The sequence below is a fragment of the Monopterus albus genome, unplaced genomic scaffold, assembly GCF_001952655.1.
Source record: "Monopterus albus unplaced genomic scaffold, M_albus_1.0 scaffold336.1, whole genome shotgun sequence".
Classification (NCBI taxonomy): Eukaryota; Metazoa; Chordata; class Actinopteri; order Synbranchiformes; family Synbranchidae; genus Monopterus; species Monopterus albus.
In genome coordinates this window covers 399,106-420,785 of record NW_018128216.1, presented here as the reverse complement: position 1 = coordinate 420,785, position 21,680 = coordinate 399,106, and the positions used below count along the sequence as shown (strand labels likewise).

The 21,680-nt window shown below is 41.3% G+C and overlaps 1 protein-coding gene and 1 long non-coding RNA gene across 4 annotated transcripts in view; one reads left to right on the top strand and one right to left on the bottom strand.

Moving 5' to 3' along the window:
- The first annotated feature begins 439 nt into the window (after positions 1 to 439).
- Positions 440 to 2,144, top strand: LOC109974523 (uncharacterized). The gene is made up of 3 exons (XR_002276972.1): positions 440 to 1,429; positions 1,642 to 2,001; positions 2,105 to 2,144. It is a non-coding gene; the product is annotated as an uncharacterized LOC109974523 (long non-coding RNA).
- A 2,405-nt stretch (positions 2,145 to 4,549) lies between these two features.
- The window catches only part of zeb1b (zinc finger E-box binding homeobox 1b), a 97,988-nt gene continuing 80,857 nt past the window's right edge, over positions 4,550 to 21,680 (bottom strand). Inside the window, exons 3-8 of one of the 3 annotated variants that reach the window (XM_020624734.1) lie at positions 12,153 to 12,314; positions 10,846 to 11,048; positions 10,120 to 10,225; positions 7,982 to 9,675; positions 4,970 to 5,150; positions 4,550 to 4,789 (exon numbers count right to left, since the gene is read on the bottom strand). In XM_020624734.1, coding sequence (XP_020480390.1) covers positions 4,767 to 4,789; positions 4,970 to 5,150; positions 7,982 to 9,675; positions 10,120 to 10,225; positions 10,846 to 11,048; positions 12,153 to 12,314 — 2,369 coding nt within the window. In that variant the 3' untranslated portion in view covers positions 4,550 to 4,766. The other 2 variants (XM_020624736.1, XM_020624733.1) reach the window with 2 other exon arrangements.

The following is a 21,680-nucleotide window of genomic DNA, read 5'->3' as shown; positions in this document are numbered from 1 at the left end:
GTGGGAACATTTTGAATTGGTGCCATTGCAATAAGATAAATTATATTCCAAAGATTCAAGCCTTATTGTCAAGTCTGTTATTAATACAATGGATGTCCAAGTTTACAGTCCCCTCCGAATAAACACAGGAAGAATAAATCACACACTGATCTCACTGTGATTTCATAAGTGAGGTGTTTGCGCTGTCCTCAACAGCTGATGGATAACAACAACACATCATCAATGCCTGTTAATACTACCAGGATGACGTGTCCGTCCACTAAGTGTGTGTGTGAGATGTGTGTACGCAGTCAATGACAGAGCCGCTCTGTCACACAACCTAAACACGTTTAATCAACATGATCAACACCGGCACAGCCAGAACCTGCTACACCATTAATCACATTTGTATTTATATATTTATCTGTATGTAATTAGATGCTTTATAAATGTCCTGTAATGTTTTATTTTCAGGCATTGACCTGTGGAAGCTTCTTGACAAAGATGCAGAAGAAGACAGAAAATCTCAGAACGCTACTGCAGATTTCATTGTGGAGGTTCAGCGATATCTGTCTGCTCCTCCTCTGGACAGATCAAAGGACCCCTTAGGTTACTGTTCGAGGCACAAATCCCTGTACCCACACCTGTTCAACCTGGCCAAACAGTTCCTGGTGACACCAGCATCTTCTGTGCCATGTGAAAAGGTCTTCTCCAAATCTGGGGAAGTTGTCTCAAAAAAGCAAAATCGCCTAAAACCATCCACTGTGGAGACTCTATTTTTTTTTTATAAAAATGCCTGAGTCAAACAAACACACCCAGTGTACACCAAGCACAATCAGAACACATAATGTATTGTATTAAATTGTCAGAACATTAATTACATCCACAGCATCATTGAACCCTGTACATATTTACTCTGTCCAGTGTGTAATTTGGGATGAATAATTATAAATCCATTTCATATTCTTAAGAGTTCTTGGGGAAGGAGGATTACTTAGGTATTCAACATTTCACTTCAGATACCTTATAAGGCAAGGAAGAAAAACAGACACGTAAAATGAAGTTAGATTTCAGCTTTATTTAGGTAATTTCCACATTACAAAAAAACTCATCATTAAAACAAAACTCATGCACACGCAAGGTGCATCAGTGTCACCTTTGCAAGGCTGCACAACAACGACTGCACCAGCAGATGTCACCCACGTGCTCAATGAATGAAGCTTCGAGTAGTGAACCAATTTTCAATACAATGGTCCAAAAGGGTTCAAAGCTTCATGGGGCCTCGTATGGCATCACTAAATACAGATGTACAGGTTGTCAGGTTTGCTCTACGCCACCTGCCTCTCTCCCTTCTCACTCTTTCTTCTCTTCTGATTCTCTGTTACAGGTCAGTGCATGCAGCTGAGGTGCATCATCTCATCAGTGGCTTCCGAGGTACCACACAGCTGAGGTAAGTTACCTATCACAGACGGCAGTACTTAAGACGCTGGCGCACAATCACTACTCGCTAGTACATTGACGAATCCCTTCGTATCCTTTGGCCTCATCATATAAGAAGCTATGCTCGCTCAGTGACACTTTGAGTATCGCGCTACTAAAAAGTAAGACTGTTTACTCCTCACTCTTCTGCCTATACTCCTTGGTTTCCCGTCATTACTCCAGCAATCTGCACCTCTGACACTCTCCGTTCTGCCTCTGCCTGAGTGACCTGCTGCCAGTCATCTCTCCTCTTCATCTTCCTCGAGCCCAGCCATCTCCGCTCTACCCCACCTGAGTTCGCCGGCTATACTCACCTGTCTGAGCTTGTCTTCATTTCCTCCATCTGCCCTGCATTGCCACCTCCAGCTCCCCATCTGTGGACCCCTCGAGCTCTGCCTCCTCTGGCAGACATTTCCAGCATATTGACTGTTATCTCCATAACTTGTTTTCTCAGTGTAATAAAGTTTGTGATCAGTGTCGCACCTGCCATCCGTTTCCAGCCTGTTTGCTCACTCGCCTCCGCGAGTGCTCACCATAACACAGGTGATCATAATGTTATACCTCATCAGTGTATATTGATTATTAATCTGTTCATTACTGACAAGTGAAAAGCTAAACTCTCCATTTTCTGTCTTCATGTCTCTAGTTGCATACCATGACTGTCTGTGATTCCCCACTGCCTCTGAACAGTAAGTAAAAATAAAATATGACTTTGTAATGGTTAAAGTAATGTATTTGTTTAAAGTGTTGAATGCCTTCCCAGCATAGTAAACTTTTTCAACAGGAATTACATAGGCCTTCATCAATTTATTTAAATAAATTATCATTTTAAGTATTCCACTGTGGGAAAACAAAATTGACATGAGCTTGTAGTATATCTGTTAAGAAATATAACTCATTTTCTTTCTCTCTTCCCACTTCTTCTGGCCTACTCCCTCCTAGTCTGCCAGTGTGCTGACACTGTGGTCATACAACAGCAAGTTCACATACTATATATGAATGAAGACTTGATAAATGCACACTTAGTGAAATTATTAGTAAATTATTTTCATGACACCTGCAATTTTGACATTATTCAGGCCACAGCTGGAAATGCAGTGTTAATCGGATTTGTGGTAATTGTTTTATCTGTGTAGGTGAAGACTTTGAATCAGAATCTGCTTTATTGGCCAGGTGTGTAGGACACACGAGGAACTTGACTCTGGTACATCGGCTGTTAATGTGCATGTACATATCCCCATGCAAGGGGGAAGTATATAAATAAATAGCTGTCAATTTCAGACAAAGGGTAATATTTTTGATCTTTGAACATAATGGCACTGAAGGGTAAAAAGCCAGAAGCTGTTAATCTCTGCTGGCAGAGGATGAATGACCTTCAACGTACAGCAGACATTTAAATCATGTATTTTGTTTGCTTTGTGAGAGACTGCACTGTTTACCCACATCTCACTGGAGGAAATGATGACAGTGTGACCTGCACTACACACTAAATACACTGAGAAAGTGTAACTCCTGAAGGACGGCATATGTAGAGTGCTTCCACTGTGTACTGTCCTTAAAATGACTGGAACCACCCCTTTTTATTTTAGCGTTAGTGTGTTGATGATACTAAAGCCCTTGCAGTACTGGACACCATAGTAAATGTAAACAGATATTATGCAAAAAAAACATAAAAGATATGAAAAAGCAGTTTACAGTATGAATAGCTGAAGAGTTGCTGAATAGTTAACAGTTATTAGCTGAAGGTATGCTGAACTTAAGTTGTGAAAGTTATGCCTATTCATTTGAATGGGGCAAAATTTGCTGAAAAAGATGAATATTGTAAAAACTATAAATGTTACAAAAAAACAGACGGGAATGTCCTTGAAGAGCTGAACATTTTGATACCTGGATGGCTTTTGTAGCTGAAAGTATGCTGAACCTATTAAGCTGTGAATATTTTCCCAATGGCCCCACAAAGTAGGTAAAACAAGTAAGTGAATGTTGTGTGTGTGTGTGTGTGAGAGAGAGAGAGAGAGGGAGAGAGAGAGAGAGAGAGTGGTCCTACACCCTGAGGACTACTATGGTGTGGCTATTGAAATGAGGCATAAAATGTAAGCAGCAATTATGCAAAAAAACCATAGGATATCAAAAAGCTGTTAGAGAGAGAGAGAGAGTGTTCCTACACCCTGAGGACTACTATGGTGTGGCTATTGAAATGAGGCATAAAATGTAAGCAGCAATTATGCAAAAAAACCATAGGATATCAAAAAGCTGTTTACAGTATGAATAGCTGAATCGTTGCTGATTGGGTTAACAGTTGAAATGTTTTGAGAGAGAGAGAGAGAGAGAGAGAGAGAGAGAGAGAGAGGTCCTACACCCTGAGGACTACTATGGTGTGGCTATTGAAATGAGGCATAAAATATAAACAGTAATTATGCAAAAACTGTAAAAGATATCAAAAAGCTGAGTATGAATAGCTGAAGAGTTGCTGAATAGATAACAGTTGGAATGGTGTTTTTAGGTGAAGGTATGCTGAAGTTATTAAGATGTGAAAATTTTTCCCATTCATTTGAATGGCATAAAATTAGCTAAAAAGGCTAAATATATGAAAAAGTATAAATGTTACAAACAAGAAAAATACAAGCACACGTCCTTAAAAAGCTGAACATTTTGATACCTGAATGGCTTTTGTAGCTGAAAGTATGCTGAAGAAATTAAGCACTGAAAAACGTACGGAAGAAATCAGAATAATAAATGCCAGGATAACAAGAGTGTGGATGCTACAGCATCCACACAATAAATACCAGGGTAACAATAGTGTAGATGAACAATACAAAAAAATCACAATTGTGCTATGAAAACTGTCAAAGAAACTTTGTCCAGGTGCAACAGAGAGTAGCTAGTTTCACCTAGGATGAGGTCATTTGGATCTGAAAGCAGTGGTTGCAAGCCAGGTAGAAAGAAAGAAAGTCACTTTCGGCTTTTCCCGTTTTTAGGGGTTGCCACAGCGAATCGTCACACTTATGACTCGCATGTTGACATTTGGCACGTGTACGCCAGATGCCCTTCCTGATGCAACCCTGATTCGAACCCGGGCCACAGCGGCGAGAGCGCTGCGCCTTAACCACTAGCCTACCAGGGACGGCAAGCCGGATATCAGTGTAATAAAAAGCTAAAATGCCACTGAGAGCACTGACCTGAGATTGGCTATCATCATCTAAGAGTAATCACTATGAGAGCTCGCCTCTTGCAACATTTGGTGCTCCACATGAGAAGCTGGCCATGCAGAGGTGGGGATTTGGTGGAAAGAAATTCTCAGACCTCTTCTATGCATGTTGAGTAATACCTGCTGGAATAGAGGTGTCCACTGTAGCTCATTATCCACTGCTTTTGCACACTGGCTCATCTTTCCCATGAAAAAGCTTGTGTGATGATGACTCAAGTTCTGGTTTTGCTTGTTGTTTAGCTCAGAATCAGTGTTGGCTGTGTTCATGTGTAGGCTTGAGATAGTACAAGAATTTGTATTTACCTGTGTGTTCGTATTTGTGTCTCAGCAAAGAGCTGCTCTTCTGGAAGATCTTTTCACACAGGTCACAGGAATACATGCCGCTGTCCGTCTTTTTCATCTTCTTCCTCGGAGGACCTGAGTCTGAGTCATTCTGCTCCTCCATTGTAGACAATCTCCCTGAGCCTGTGTCCTGTTTTTCCTCCTGATGAATAAAAGAAATCATACTGACACACTAGCAGGACTTCAGGAGTTCACTTTCATAAATTTCATTTTGATGTTTTGCTATGGGATATTCCCTCCCTCACATATTCAAAAAGCACTAACAATTAAGCAGACCCTGTGGGGCTGGGAGTCATGACATCTGCATCAAAACCCTCCACCTTTATATTTTTTAACATTTTGATTTATTTATTTACCAAGAACAATGGACAAAAAGTGAGTTTTGAATATATCTGAAAATAGACAAGTTGTAATTTAATGCAAACCAATTTCTAATCCGCGTATTATGCTAATTGAATCTGAGTAGAATCCAAAATAACACTTAAGTACTTAAATCACTGAGGTACAAGCTAAACAACAATGGCCCCAGAATTGATCCCTGGCTCACTCCCATATTACAGGCTCCTGTTGATTCCAACACAGATTATAATTCAGTAACAACTGTATCAGGTTTATGTAGCTCAAAAACATTCTCCCACTACTCCTCATTTATCTAAATTATCCCTGGTGACTTCAGTGAAATTGAAACATCCAGTATTGAGTGCAGCGCGGTAGTGCAAGGGGAGGCTGCAGGAACACCTAAAATTTCTTTAGAAATTTTACTTTTTCTATTTTACATTGAATTGATTCCTTAACATAGATCATAACCACACCTGCCTTACTGTATTATTGATCTTGTCTAAACATATTGTAGCCCTGTATAGTAAAGACACTTGGCAGAGATATTGGGGTTAACTGAGATTCAGACAGATATAGTTAATTAAGATTAGTTCCATCTTTGACAAATGTCAAATAGTGCTTGAGGAATGGTGTGCTAAGGTGCAGGTAATTCCCTTCCAGTGGTCAGTGAATGCAATTTTGCCCTTTCTACAAGAATTAACTAACAAGTATGCTTTTTCTACTGTCAAAGTGTACCTGGCTGCCATTCCGACTAACCATCCTGGTTTTGATGAAAGTGGGTCAGCATCCACTGGATCTTCACTTCATGAAGAGAGCATGGAGACGCTTACCATTCTCCAAGCTGATTTCACCTTCCCGTGACTTGGCCATGGCTCTGGAGGGCCTAATTAATAATCCTATTTTTAGGATTTTTTAAAGCCATTTTCACCTTTAGACATGAATTATCTTTTAAGGTTTCTTTGTTGCTGGCCTTGGTCACAGCTAAATGTGAGTGACATTTGCTCTGTCTGTGCATCTTGCTTGTATGGGGTTCAACCCTGATAACTTTGTGGTAACCTCAAAACCTAATCCAACTTCCAATTTAAAGGTAAGCAGTCCAAGTTCTCCAGTGGTCTTGGCAGCTTTTCAGCTGTCAGTATACAGCTTGGCACTTTAGGTTACTTTTGTTACTTTGTAGGAGAATGAGTAAGATGTCTCATCAGACTGCCCTTCTTGCTGTTGGGGCAAAGCAAGAACATGGTCCTGTATAAAGGTGGAGGGCTTTGAAGCAGACATCTCAAATATAATGGTATCAGTGCTTCTTTGAATATGCGAGGCGGGGGCATATCCCATAGTGTGACATCTCACACTATGGGATATGCCCCCGCCTCGCATATTCAAAGAAGCACTGATACCATTATATTTGAGATGTCTGCTTCAAACACACTGTATGTATACTCTATATAAAATGTTTCTCTGTCTGGAAATTTTACTAATCTTTTCCTTGGCTTGATACTGTTCATTTATGAGCACATCTGTAGCTTTCTCCTGTCCCTGGGATTATCCTCATCTGCTCTTCAAAATACACAGTGGCCTTTTTTTCAATGCAGGTCTACGCCAATCCACTTAACACAAAGGTGTAATGCAACAGCAATAAATCAATAAGGCAGGCAGAGGTCAACATCTAAACAGATTTCAGCAGATCAGTAGAGACTCTGCAGTAAAGTGCAGTCTCTCATACTCTGGTTGACAGCCCAAGATCACTCACACCCGATTGCATCATGAAGAATCACTCTTATAAAAAGGAGAGGTCTGCCATTTCTAGATATGACTTACAGTACTGATTAGATTTTGGGTGCTTTCGGACTAATGTGTTTCAGTGGTTTTAAACAATGTGATCTGTACTGGGGGGGGTTTGACTGATTCATCCAAAAAGAGAAAATATAACTTGATTCCAATCTGGAAATCAATTGGTTTACAAAGTAAGAGTTTTAGAGTCAAACATGTTTGCTACAATAAAGCTAGATGAACAAAGACTAACTCTGAAATGCTGGTAGCTATGAAAACAAAAAATAATTTCCTGTCTGTATACAGTAGGCTTTACAGTAGAGTCCTCCATGGGTCCAACTTTGAAAACCCGCACCCGCCTCGACTTGAGAAACTTGGGGCGGACCTCATCCACCCCCGGAGCCTTGCCACCGAGGAGCTCTTTAACTACCTCGGCAACTTCAGGCAGGGTAATGGACAAGTCCCCTCCCGAGTACCCAGCCCTGTCTTCCTTTACAGAAGGCGTGTCGGGGGATTGAGGAGATCTTCAAAGTACTCCTTCCACCAGCCGACGACATCCACAGTTGAAATTTCACTGTGGTTTCTATATGGATTAATAAAATGAGTCAATTATAATACCTTTAGAGGTGGTGATAGGTGGATTCTGTCACTTTGTGGTAGAACCTGGCTAAATGTTTCCAGTCTCTGTGCTAAGCTAAACTAACTGGCTACTTGTTGTAGCTTGATATTTAACATACAGGTATGCTTCTCTTCCATCTCTTGGCAAGAAAGCAAATGGGCGTTCTTTCTCAAAATGTCAAACTTTACTTTTAACAAAAACAGAAAAGCTCAATTGTTGCTAAACTGGGGACATAAATGGTTGTACACCTTCAATCCGTCGAGGCGGATGGGTCTGTGCATCTCGGTCCCCACGGTGCTGTTTATTGTAGTGGTATAGGTGTAAGCCAGCTGGGGGATCAGAATAGTCTGTTTGTTGCTTGTAGCTAGTGTCCTCAGGCATTGCATTGTAGTCACAATGTCGAGGGGTTTGGCACATGGCTGGCTGGCATACAGTGCAAAATGGTTGGAGCCCATGTCTGAGAGTGGTGATGCCTCTTTTTTTGTGCAACTTAAGTTCAGGGGTTCATCTTCATGGTTAGAACCAGAGAAAGGGGAGGGGTAAACACAAGCTTTAGTCACCACTCTCTCTGCTTCTTCTCTGGTGAGCTTTGGTAGTGATAGGTCTAGGGGTCCGTCAGTGCTTTGGGGGGGCTGGACTGGGACAGGACTGGCAACTGTCAGGTTTAGTGGCAAAAACGAGTCTGGCAAACTGTAAGCACCGTTGACTTCTACTAGGGTGGCTTCTGTAGGGCCGTCCTGGGCCACAGAAGGGCTCATAGTGGCTGTGTCCATCCCTGGAGCCAGAGACACAACACTGGCAGCATCAGAGATGTCCTCTTCCTCTGAGGGCGGTGTTGGGGCACCCAGTGATATCTGACCCTCCTGCATTTTTTCAAACCACGTCTTAACCACTTGGATTGGCAGACTGACTGAATCAGAGATCTTGGCCAGCTCATCCTTTGTTGGCTCTGCATTTAAGGCAAAGTAGGCCTTAAACAGAGACAAGAGGTTGGTGGGCTGGTTGCAGAGTCCTCCCTCTGACAGCAGGGCAGCAAACGCAGACTCAGACTTATCCAGGCCTGCTTCGTTTAACTTAAGGCAATTCTTCTTGCAGTGCTTGAGGGCATGTAATGCTTCCAGTTCACCAGGACAGTTATCACACAAGAGACAAGTCTTAGTGGTTTTTTCCTCTTTCTCTTTAGTCTCATTGGGCCTGGTACTTTTAATCATACATTCTTCTGGGAGTCTCAGGGACTTGAATGTGTCAGTAGTGGTCTGAGTTTGTGAGTCTGGCTCAAGCTCTTTCTTAAGTTTTTGGGATATGAGCTGGCTCTGACTGGGTCCTAAACTGTAGTTTATAATGATTTTTGCATTTCCATCCTGACTCATGATTGGCAGACTGATGGCTGAAATGAGTTGCTGCTGTGGGGGGGTTCCACTGGTTAATCCTGAGTTGAGAACCTGGCCTTTGGCATTGTTTTCCAGCACCTGTCGAATGACGTTACCATCCACTGCCACTTTGAGAGCGTTCTGCAGGTCTGCCAGGTTGATGCTGATGGGTGACACCAGCCCAACAGTGGGCAGGACCACAGCCTGCACTGTACCCTGCAAAGGAGCTGCAGCACCTCCGCTGAAAACCCCACCATTAACTGCAGTCGCAGTTGGGGATGTTATCACAGTTGGCTTGTGCTCATAGTCCACAGGCTCAGTCTTGATCTGGTTAAGGGGCAGCTGCTCCTGCAGGGGCTTGACATGCTCCAGGTTCTCCCTAATCACGGTGTGAAGGACTAAAGGTCGTGTGGGCAGTACTGGTGATGAACCCTGGGTTTTAGTGTTCCCCAAGTGTGGTTTGCCATTAACTGAGATGACACTGATACACTTCTTACTGCTGATGTGAGAGCTGTATGAGCCTGAGTGGGAGAACCGCTTCTTGCAGTTGGAGCACTCATAGGGTTTCTCTCCTGAATAAAACCACAATGTGTAACAGGGAGAGAAAGAATAAGATGGACAGAAAGAGAGAAACAGATTTCCATTAGTGAATGAAGTAAAACGAGAAAGCCTAGGCTATGAGCACTACAGCAGGAAAAAAGTCTAATGCATTTCAGGGATACTTAAACGCTGATGTAATGGCACCTTTGGGAAGTACCCCTCTCTATTTGCTGTCCAGTAATGCTACATGAAGCACAATTATAGCACATTAAAGAAAAGAACACAACGGACTAAAACACAATGAATGATATCTAAATAGAGTGAATTTGCTAAAACAAAAACATTGGTTCATTGGAGAATGAAACATCTGTGACCAACAGAGATTCAGCAAAGTCACTCAGCAAACTTGCTCCAGTGCATGCCCACGCCCATAACCACTCAGAATGCTTTCATGGTGACAGGGGTTGTCCACTCACCGCTGTGGATGCGTAGATGCTCCTTCAGATGGTGCTTGTATTTAAATGCTTTGCCACATTCAGTGCACTTGAATTTACGATTGCCTCCCAACTGTGTGGTGTGTCTCTGAAAGGCGAGAGGGGTCATTCAGTGAGATACACAATGAAAACACGACCTTTGAACTGCTACTATTTCATGTCACAATGTCATTAATCAATCAAGGGCAAAAGTTCATATTTATTTATCATGTTTGGAAGTGAGCTGCTAAAGCAGCAGGACTGGTCTTCCGTTTAGGTCTGCATAATTTAGAATCACTCCGTCAGTACATATTTACTACAACACAAGTGGCATCCTAGTGAAACAAATCATAAATAATACAGCTACACTGACTATTGGAAAATAAAAATGTCTAGTGAAAACTGATCTATGAAAATAATGACATACAGTATGAATATTAAAACACTGTTTGGTTTCACTCAGTCTTACATAATGTATTAATGTAGTACCAAAGTAGCAGAATGCTCTTAAAACAGGCTTTAAAAATTCATAAATCACATGGTTGCATTAAGTATTTAGAAGCTTGTTAAAATTGCTTTTTCACTTACAACTTGGAACACTATGAGAAGAAATACATATTCACATTATTAAACGGCAGAAGATGCCAGAACAGAAAATTTTTCAGTTTATCCAGTGAATGTGTTTTTTAATTGGTGTCAAGTCCTGACAGTTTGCTGGTCAGTGTTTACCTGATCCCGTCCACCCTTGTGGACTGTCATATGCCTTTCCAGTTGAGCACGGTATGCAAAGCTGTAGCTGCACTCAGGACAGCTGAAGCTCTCTTCGGTCTGCTCATGCCGGTACTTGATGTGGTCCTTCAGGGAGCTATAACGCTTGTAACCACGTGCGCAGTATGGGCAGGTCAGTAGCTGAGAGAATGAATCAGGAGTACCTGGATGAAATAAGCACAAAAAGAACTTCAATGACATAGATAAGAATAAAGTGAGGAAGAGAAGAAGAGTTTCAAAGGACATGGTCAGTAGGAAGGGCTGTTTGATGTTACAGTGCCTGCTGCAATAAAACTCCTCTGCTGTTTCACCAATCACTTAATGATCCTCCCCTACAGGTAACCAAATAAACAAAAGCTCCTTAGTGATCTGTAGTCATGCCTCCCTGTCTTTGTAAACATAGCATACTGGATTGCCAGTGCAGGACTTAATTTTATTTTTGCTTGTGTACAATTCACAGCAACTACAGCGTTCACATGCATTATTTGATTGCCTATTGTGCATTAAAAATGTTTCAAAAACACCCACACAAGTAAGGAAAAGTGAACTTGGTAAACAGCAGCTGCCCACCTGGATCCAAGCTGCTTAACAGAGGGTCTCAGTTGCCTGGCTCCCACATAATTAAGCATTACTTTGTTAACAGGTGATGTATTAAGTTCCCCAGTGGGACAGGTGGGGGCCTCGGAATGGGAATGCACACACATTATCGCCCAGGTAGCTGTGAGTCGGACATTGCACAAATGTGACAAATTTACTCAGGTGTTACTGTTTCCTTTCCACCCCCCTGCCTCCTCTCTGTCTGTTCTCCCTTTTGTTGTAGCAGGTAAAAGCCAAAATCCCAGGAGCTATAAAGGGCCCAGTGTGCTGCACTTAACAAATCACGCTGTGTCTAATGATATCAGAGAGTGGCGTTAATGGGGTGGAGTTAACGCATGAGGGGAGACAGGGAGCAGGTAGGACCATCACCAAGGGGCAAGTAATTACTGGGTAGGTGCAGTAATAGTGTGAGAGCTCAGTGATTGTGAGCTCTGGGGTGGAAATTCTGCTGTGTATTTTAGTGTGTGTGTGTGTGATTTAGAAACACTGCACCTTGTTTCTGTGCCCAACTAATAATGATATGAAAACATTTTAAACCAATTAATGCACATTGAATATAACAGTATCTCGTGAAAGGGGTGTACACACAAAAACCATGGTGAAAAGATTGTGTTTATAGTCTATTTATAACATGAATAAGGCTTTGAAAGCTGTGTGTTGATATCCCCTACCATTCTCGTCATGGACTCTAGCGTTAGGGTTGTCCTGTCGGTGTGACTCGTCCTCTGGGGCCTCTGGGTAGATGACAGCTGTGTCTCCTTGCTGGAGCATCTCCTCCACCAGGGCATCTGTGCTCATGTCATCCTCATCATCAGACCCACAATCCTCCTTCACTGTGATTGAATAAAAAACACACACACTGGTGAGGGCCAAAAAGGTATTATTAATTACCTTGTCAAGACTTGCATGTGTTCATATTATTATAGGCTATGTAGGGTTGCAACAGTATAAGATCTCAGAAAATATCACAGTTTCATGGTATTACAGTGTACTGTATTAGACAATTACTATTGTTATGATCAGCTACAATGACACTCATAGGAATGAAAACAAAATGGATGTCAGTGCAGAGTCTCAGTCATCCAGGTCATAGTAAGCTGAAAAAAAAACTAGATTTCTAGGTCAAAGACGTTTTATCTCTCATCCAAGAGGCTTCATCAGTTCTTTGACCTAGAAATCTAGTCCAGTGGATTTTTTTCTATGTTTTTTTTATTACAAGTGCCAGTGCCAGTTGATTAAGCTGGACCTCAGAGCTAGACTGACCCTAAAGAATAAACAGAATTATAAATATGTAGTAGAGGAAGTATTCACATCCTTAACTTAAAAGTACAGCTATCACACTATAAGAGTACTCTGTTACAAGTAAAAGTCCTGGAATGAAAAAGTTGAAGTATTACCACAAAAATGTACTTAAAGTATTAAAAGTAAAAGTACAATACTCAATGCAGACAAATATTATATATCCTATACCGTTATACTGTTATACACTGAACAAAATTATAATCGCAACACTTTTGTGTTTGCCCCCATTTTTCATGAGCTGAACTCAAACATCTATGACTTGTTCTATGTACAGTATTGTTCAAAATAATAGCAGTACAATGTGACTAACCAGAATAATCCAGGTTTTTAGTATATTTTTTATTGCTACATGGCAAACAAGTTACCAGTAGGTGCAGTAGATTCTCAGAAAGCAAACAAGACCCAGCATTCATGATATGCACGCTCTTAAGGCTGTGAAATTGGGCAATTAGTTGAAAGGGGTGTGTTCAAAAAAATAGCAGTGTCTGCCGTTGACTGTACAAACACAAAACTATGTTGTACAAACGTTTTTGTTTCTAGGATTTAGCAATCCTGTGAATCACTAAACTAATATTTAGTTGTATGACCACAGTTTGTTATAACTGCTTCACATCTGTGTGGCATGGAGTCAACCAACTTGTGGCACCTTTCAGCTGTTATTACACTCCATGATTCTTTAACAACATTCCACAATTCATTTACATTTCTTGGTTTTGCTTCAGAAACAGCATTTTTGATATCACCCCACAAGTTCTCGATTGGATTAAGGTCCGGGGATTGGGCTGGCCACTCCATAACATTAATTTTGTTGGTTTGGAACCAAGACTTTGCTCGTTTACTAGTGTGTTTGGGGTCATTGTCTTGTTGAAACAACCATTTCAAGGGCATGTCCTCTTCAGCATAAGGCAACATGACCTCTTCAAGTATTTTGACATATGCAAACTGATCCATGATCCCTGGTATGCGATAAATAGGCCCAACACCATAGTAGGAGAAACATGCCCATATCATGATGCTTGCACCACCATGCTTCACTGTCTTCACTGTGTACTGTGGCTTGAATTCAGAGTTTGGGGGTCGTCTCACAAACTGTCTGTGGCCCTTGGACCCAAAAAGAACAATTTTACTCTCATCAGTCCACAAAATGTTCCTCCATTTCTCTTTAGGCCAGTTGATGTGTTCTTTGGCAAATTGTAACCTCTTCTGCACGTGCCTTTTTTTTAACAGAGGGACTTTGCGGGGGATTCTTGAAAATAGATTAGCTTCACACAGACGTCTTCTAACTGTCACAGTACTTACAGGTAACTCCAGACTGTCTTTGATCATCCTGGAGCTGATCATTGGCTGGGCCTTTGCCATTCTGGTTATTCTTCGATCCATTTTGATGGTTGTCTTCCGTTTTCTTCCACGTCTCTCTGGTTTTGCTCTCCATTTTAAGGCATTGGAGATCATTTTAGCTGAACAGCCTATAATTTTTTGCACCTCTTTATAGGTTTTCCCCTCTCCAATCAACTTTTTAATCAAAGTACGCTGTTCTTCTGAACAATGTCTTGAACGACCCATTTTCCTCAGGCTTTCAAATGCATGTTCAACAAGTGCTGGCTTCATCCTTAAATAGGGGCCACCTGATTCACACCTGTTATTTCACAAAATTGATGACCTCACTGATTGAATGCCACACTGCTATTTTTTTTAACACACCCCTTTCAACTAATTGCCCAATTGCACAGCCTTAAGAGCGCGCATATCATGAATGCTGGGTCTTGTTTGCTTTCTGAGAATCTACTGCACCTACTGGTAACTTGTTTGCCATGTAGCAATAAAAAATATACTAAAAACCTGGATTATTCTGGTTAGTCACATTGTACTGCTATTATTGTACTGTACATAAAAGGCCTATTTCTCTCAAATATTGTGCACAAATCTGTCTAAATCTGTGTTAGTGAGCACTTCTCCTTTGCCGAGGTAATCCATCCACCTCACAGGTGTGGCATATCAAGATCAGAATCAGAATCAGCTTTATTGGCCAGGTGTGTCAGACACAGGAGGAATTTGACTCTGGTACATTGGCTCTCAATGTGCATGTACATATCCCCAAGCAAGGGGCAAGTAAACAGTAAACCAGCATAAGGCTGTGTAATATAACAAAATAAGCAGTATTAACAGCAACATTGACAGCAACAAACAGTGCAAAAAATGCAGAATAAGCAGTATAAACAGACAGAAAACAATGCAGACAAACAAAGGAATGTCCATTGAAATGAGATAAATAGGAAAAAAAAAACAGAGTACTTAAAACTTAAAGATGCTGATCAGGCAGCATGATTATTGCACAGGTGTGCCTTAGGCTGGCCACAATAAAAGGCCGCTTTAAAATGTGCAGTTTTATCACACAGTACAATGCCACAGATGTCGCAAGTTTTGAGGGAGCGTGCAATTGTCATGCTGACTGCAGGAATGTCCACCAGAGCTGTTGCCCATGAATTGAATGTTCATTTCTCTACCATAAGCCGTCTCCAAAGGCATTTCAGAGAATTTGGCAGTACATCCAACCGGCCTCACAACTGCAGACCACTTTTTGTACTTTTGTGTACATAGAAAAAGTCGTAGATCTTTGAGTTGAGCTCATGAAAAATGGGGCAAACACAAAAGTGTTGCGTTTATAATTTTGTTCAGTGTATATTATATCATTACATTAATAGTCTATCACTGATGTATGGATGATGTAAAAACAGGATTTGACTGTTACTGTATAGTTGGCTGAGCTGAAACTCTGCTGAAACTTTCTATATTTTATTAATCCCCAAAGTAATGTTGCTTTCGTCAACGAAAATTGACTAAATATCATCGTCAACGAACCTTTATCACGTGACAAAAATGAGACGAGACGCAACGAAATGTTAAAACGTTATTTCATGACTATAATTAAATGTATATCCCACTTGCGGCATTATTTAGAAGATGACAACAAACAAAGTTAAGTCTGACACAGAGAAAGGGACCGATGGCCAGCCAGCCATCATCTTTGGGAGAAAAAGAAGAAACAATATTTGGAAAAACTTTCATTACATAGAAGAAGAAAAGAAAACAAAATGTATTGTGGAAAAAGATGGGGAGAAATGCGGCCACAAAATCACACAAAATGTGTATTGGAGGTATTCTTGAGTCTATAAGATATCTAATATAATGTTTGAAATGGGTTTGGCTAAAAGAAAATTTTGGTTTCGTCTATACTACTACGTACTTATACTATATTGACTGGGTTAAATAGAACTGCATTACTAAAAAGAGACTAAAATACAATTTTCATTGACTAAAACTAGACTAAATGTCATCAGTTTTCGTCAACTAAAACTGGATGAAAATAGTCATGGATAATTCTGACTAAAATAAGACTAAAATGCTCAGACTTTCAGTTTACTGAAACTTGACTAGACTAAAAAGTGTATGAATGTGACTAAAACTAATAGAAAGTCACTTTCGGCTTTTACCGCTTAGGGGTCGCCACAGCGAATCGTCACAATGATGACTCGCATGTTGACATTTGGCACGTGTTTTATGCCGGATGCCCTTCCTGACGCAACCCTGATTTGAACCCGGGCCGCAGCGGCGAGAGCGCTGCGCCTTAATCACTAGCCTACCAGGGACGGAACGTGACTAAAAACTAATAAAAACTAAAATGACAGCTTCACACAAAGACTAGACTAAAACTAAAATAAAAACAGGCCACCAAAAACAACTGTACCCAAAGGAAACTTTCTTACTGATGACAGCACTGTTAATTGCTGGCTGGCTACCAGGGGCAACTAGGGGTTCAGTGCCTTCCCATGGATGCTTTAACACATGGACTGGGGAGACTGGGAATCAAATCACCAACCTTCCAACTGGGAAATGGCCACTGTATCTCCTGAACCACAGCCTCCCCAAGTACATGTATTCATTGTTTTCCTTAGGGATTAATCTGCTGCTTATTTTCTCCATTAATTGATAGATTTGTTTGTAAAATGTATGACAATAGTGAGATATGCCGTCACAATGCTCTAAACAATTATCAAAATAGTTGTTAACTATAGTTGACTCTAGGTGTGTGACAGTGCAGTTTAAGCCCCCAGAGTCAGGAAAGTGTGTGAGTGTGTGTGTGTTTCCATGATCAGATCAGGATCATTGTGAATCCTTTTGTAAATCAGAGGTTAGTGAAGGAACAGATGATGTGGAAAATTATTTTGAGTTCACATTGTATGACTGAGGTTTAAGTGCTCACAAGTTTTATCATTTTGGATTAAAGTTATAAATGAGACATATATTTTGATTTGTGCAGGGGATGATGTCTTTGGTCTCTTTAACGATGTTTCACCTGCAAAACACGACAGCTGCTGCAGCTCGACATGTTGCTAATCATCTGTTTATGCCGGTGACAACTTCCTGTTTTTCTTCAGTCACATGCACACAAGCAACCTTGGAGCTTGTCTTTTGCACATGTGCTCTTGTAGAAAGCTGATTATAAACCTTGTTACACATATACATTGCAGAGAAATCTGCATTTTCTGGGAGAAATCTGACTGGGGAAATCAGGTTTCCGTAATCCCCTATCCTGATTACGTAAACCAGGTTTCCCATTTATGTGACAGTTAAGAAATCAGCTTACTCGAGAAAGCCGACTGTGACCTGTTACTTAAGTGCATGTAAACACAGTCAGTGTGTGTCATTACAGTTAAACTGGCTCTTGCCATTAAAGTTCTTGATCATGCCATGAAATCAGGCATGTGGTGCCCGGGGAAAGACAAACATCCTGAAAGCTATTAGGATGAAAGCAATAGGATGAAAAAACTGATGAGCATCAAGGTCTTTATACAAACTGAATGGAAAGCTGCTATTCACAACGCTAGGTAAGGTAATTGTTGAGACTGATAACGAAGTGATGGATCTTATCCTGGTATCCGCGTTGGATAGATATCACACAGGAACAGATGCACACACACACCCACACTCACACACTTCTCTATGGAGAAGCTTGGCCTTCAGACTTAGAACCAGAATTACTGCTTTGCAGTTATATGCCTACACCAACTGGTCAAATTCACAGGAATGGGACCAATGTGAGGTCAATGACTTTGACCTTTGACTACCAAAAAGTTCATCCTTGAGTCCAAATGGTAACTATGGCAATGGAACTATGGAAGAAATTCCCTCAAGATGATCCTAACATATCATGTTCACAAAAATGGGACAGATGGACAAGCCAAAAACATAATGCCTCCGGCCATGGCAATCACTGGTGTGGAGGTGTGAGAATATACAGTAAAACATGTTAACTGTTAATATCCCAGCAAATAAGAGCCGACGTGTGAAAGCTGAGCTGTGTTCTCTCTCCTCATCACATGAGCTTGGCTAGCTAGTCTAACAAGCACCAAATGCCATGCCACAGCTTACAGAAACTGTAACCTGAAGATGAAGTTTAGGATGCACAAAAGCCTCCATCCGTCACTGTTTCTGTGTTCACTCAGGGCTTCCTGAAATGGACACCGGAACCAAGTATAGTGAGTCTGCAATTAAACCGATACTTTTTCCTCTATGGATATGTGAGTGTGCTTATGTATATCATTCTACAGAATAATTATAAGGTCGAGCTGTCAGCTAAAAGCAACGTCAGGCTAATGTCGATACTATGGTAGTGTTTACTAGGCAGATGTTTTACTGATTGATTTAAGCACTCCCCAAGCTCAGGGACATCTGAGAATTGTGTTTTGTTAATTGTGTCATGGTTTGGACCTCGCTTTCTGGTTTTCTGTTGTTTTTTCCCCTGTCTCTCCTGTCACATTCTCAACCAGCACAATCAGCCATCATTTCATCCACCTGCTGCTCATTATCTTCTGGTTCAGTCTTGCATATACACATCCCTTTTCCATTTGTTCCCCACTGGTTCATTGTTGACTATCATGTACCTGCGTTCCTGGCTCTACACTTACACGATTGCCTTTCCTCCAGTGCTGATATCCTGATGTCTGAACTGGTGAGACATTGCTACGTGCCCGCTTGCTGAATGACAACTTACCTGCACGCCAACCTGCTATTCTAATCTCCGGTCTGGTGTCAGCTCTCCAGTCTGCTGTTACTACTCTCCTCTCCATCTTCCTGGTTAACGCTCCAGCTGGGCGAATTCCTCTCTTTGTGCCCCGTGAGTGTCAGCACTCCAGTCTGCTGTTAGTACTCACCTCTCCGTATTCCTGGTTAATGCTCCAGCTGAGTGAACTCCTCTCTTTGTGCCTCTGCTCTGCTTCTTCTACTCCACTGGTGCTCCACCTCCACGTCCACCTGTCTCTACTCCTCCAGCAACCATCATTCCACTGTCATCAGCTATGCTGACCCCCAAAGCCCAGTGCTTCTCCTTCCCTCAGCTAGACTTGCATGAATTCTTCCCTGAATCCCCTCCACCCGGTATCCCATTCCTTATTTATTCAATAAACTCTTTTTTGTTCCACTGTCTGCACACTGGGTCTGCCTGTACTTGCCTAACCATAACAAATTGTGTCTAGTAAAAGACAGGGCCATCTGAGTTCTCCTTGGAGATTAAAAGTGGTGTAAAACTTTAAGATTCATAGACACACCATGAATGCCAGTACTCTTAGGGCAGAGACGCACCAAGCCGACATGAAGGAACTTGCACCGATGAAGGCCAACTGCTGAGTCACCTCATGTTGGTTTTCTCTGGGTCAGTTGGGTTGAAAAAGTGACACTTGAACAGACTGCACGGGCTCCATCCAACATGCAACATCCAACTAGAATGTACCTTCTGTGCCTGCATGACAGAAATAACTCCTCCTACCAGCAGATGGCGGTATGTATTTGCCATTCAGAAAGGCAAAGAACCAGAGCTAGACTGCGGAAGTAAAAGCTATAAATGGCACTGCAGATGGCTGCCTCGGTTAAACACTCTCCCTATTGGAGAGCCCTGTACCGTACACAAATTCCTTGTGTGTGTGTGTTAAACATACTTGGCCAATAAAAACTGATTAAACATAGCACCTCTTATTCAAAACAGGTGCTGTTTATAGCTGCTTCTAATTGAGAATGTGTCTGATAAGAAGTTACTACGGTGACTCCTAGAGACAAAGTGCATGCAAAAACAGAATGTGCTGCAAAACCCACAGCACAAACAAATGTTAAAGCAAATGCAAAAATGAAAAGCCACAACAGAAGTGCTCCTAGTTCAGACATGGGCAAACTACCGCCCGTTAGGCTTTTTGATCTGGCCCACCGAACTTGTCCAAATTATATTATAAAATTATGTTATCATTAAACCTCATTCGTTTTGCCCTTTCCCTGCAATGCCCGCGTTCCCCCAGTAGATGGTAGATCACTGCATCATTTATCAGGAATCTCTGTATATTGCAGCTTAATCATGTTGTGAATCCAGTTGTAAGACTTCAGCACCATCCGTTCATTACGTTCCTGGTGGAAACCGATGTGGATCACCAGGACTTACTTTACCACTCTCGTGTCTGCTGGTTAATGTGTTCTGTTTAAATGTACCATACGCCGCCTCTGTTCGGGTCCAAAAAGCCCAGAGAATTTTTACGGCTTTATAAGTCCATATCTACAAACAATTTTTAATCTGAAACAATGTAAAAACCTACTAATAATCAACAAATGTTAATATTTGGCCGTTACCTTTGTTAGATTATATTGCATAAGGGTTAAAACTATGTAATTGTAACATGTGGTCCAACGAAAAAATAACACGTTTACAAATAAAGTGCGATTTTTCACACCTGCTCATTTCTATTTGGATCACACTCATCTCAGGCTTAGGGAGACATGCAGGACAGTCTGCCAAACATGCTCAGGCATGGTTTGGTCAAAGTGTTTCAGCGAGTGTTTGAGCTCAAAGAGGAGATTAGCGCATTTTTGGAGTTAATGGGAATCCGACGAATTTCCTGAGCTGAGTGACAAGAACTGGCTTTGTGACTTTAAGTTTGCTGTGGACGTTTTTTCACACATGAATGAGCTGAACGAGAAGCTACAAGGGAAAGTGTTTGTGCACGACATGTACACAAATGGGAGAGCCTTCAAATCCAAGCTGACTTTAACAAATCTTTTGCTCATTTTCCCCACACTAGCCACGCAGAAAGAGGCCACCCGAAATGCAAAGAAATACAGTAAATCACTGGACGACGTGCACGGAGATTTCTGCCGTTGGTTCTCTGCTTTTTAAAAAATTGACAGGTCCCTTCAGCTGGTGTCCTGTCCCCTGTCACAAGAACCTGAAACAGCGCCACAGGAGCTGCAATTGGAACTAATCGATTTTCAGTCTGACTCTGTTTTAAAGGAGAAGTTCAACTCTCTTAAACTGAATGACTTTTATGCTTCACTTAATTAATGAAGCCACATTTCCAAACCTTCAGAGGATGGCACAGAAGATGCTGGTGTTGTTTGGCTCAACCTGTGTGTGTGAGCAGACGTTCAGCATCATGAACATCAACAAAGCCAGTCACAGATCCATGTTAACTCCAGACTTTGATGGACTGGCTAAAAAGGGAGACCAACAACACTGTTACGACTGAAATTGAAGGTTTATTGTGTTATGAAAAAAATGCATTTGGAGAATAATTTGTACAATAAGCCTTGTGTATTCATGCTTTGCTACCTGTTAAAGGCCAAAACCTTTCATGTAATGGCTTTTACAGTGGGTACAGAAAGTATTCAGACCCCCTTAAATTTTTCACTCTTTGTTATATTGCAGCCATATTCTAAAATCATTTAAGTTCATTTTTTTTCCTCATTAATGTACACACAGCACCCCATATTGACAGAAAAACAGAATTTTTGACATTTTTGCAGATTTATTAAAAAAGAAAAACTGAAATATCACATGGTCATAAGTATTCAGACCCTTTGCT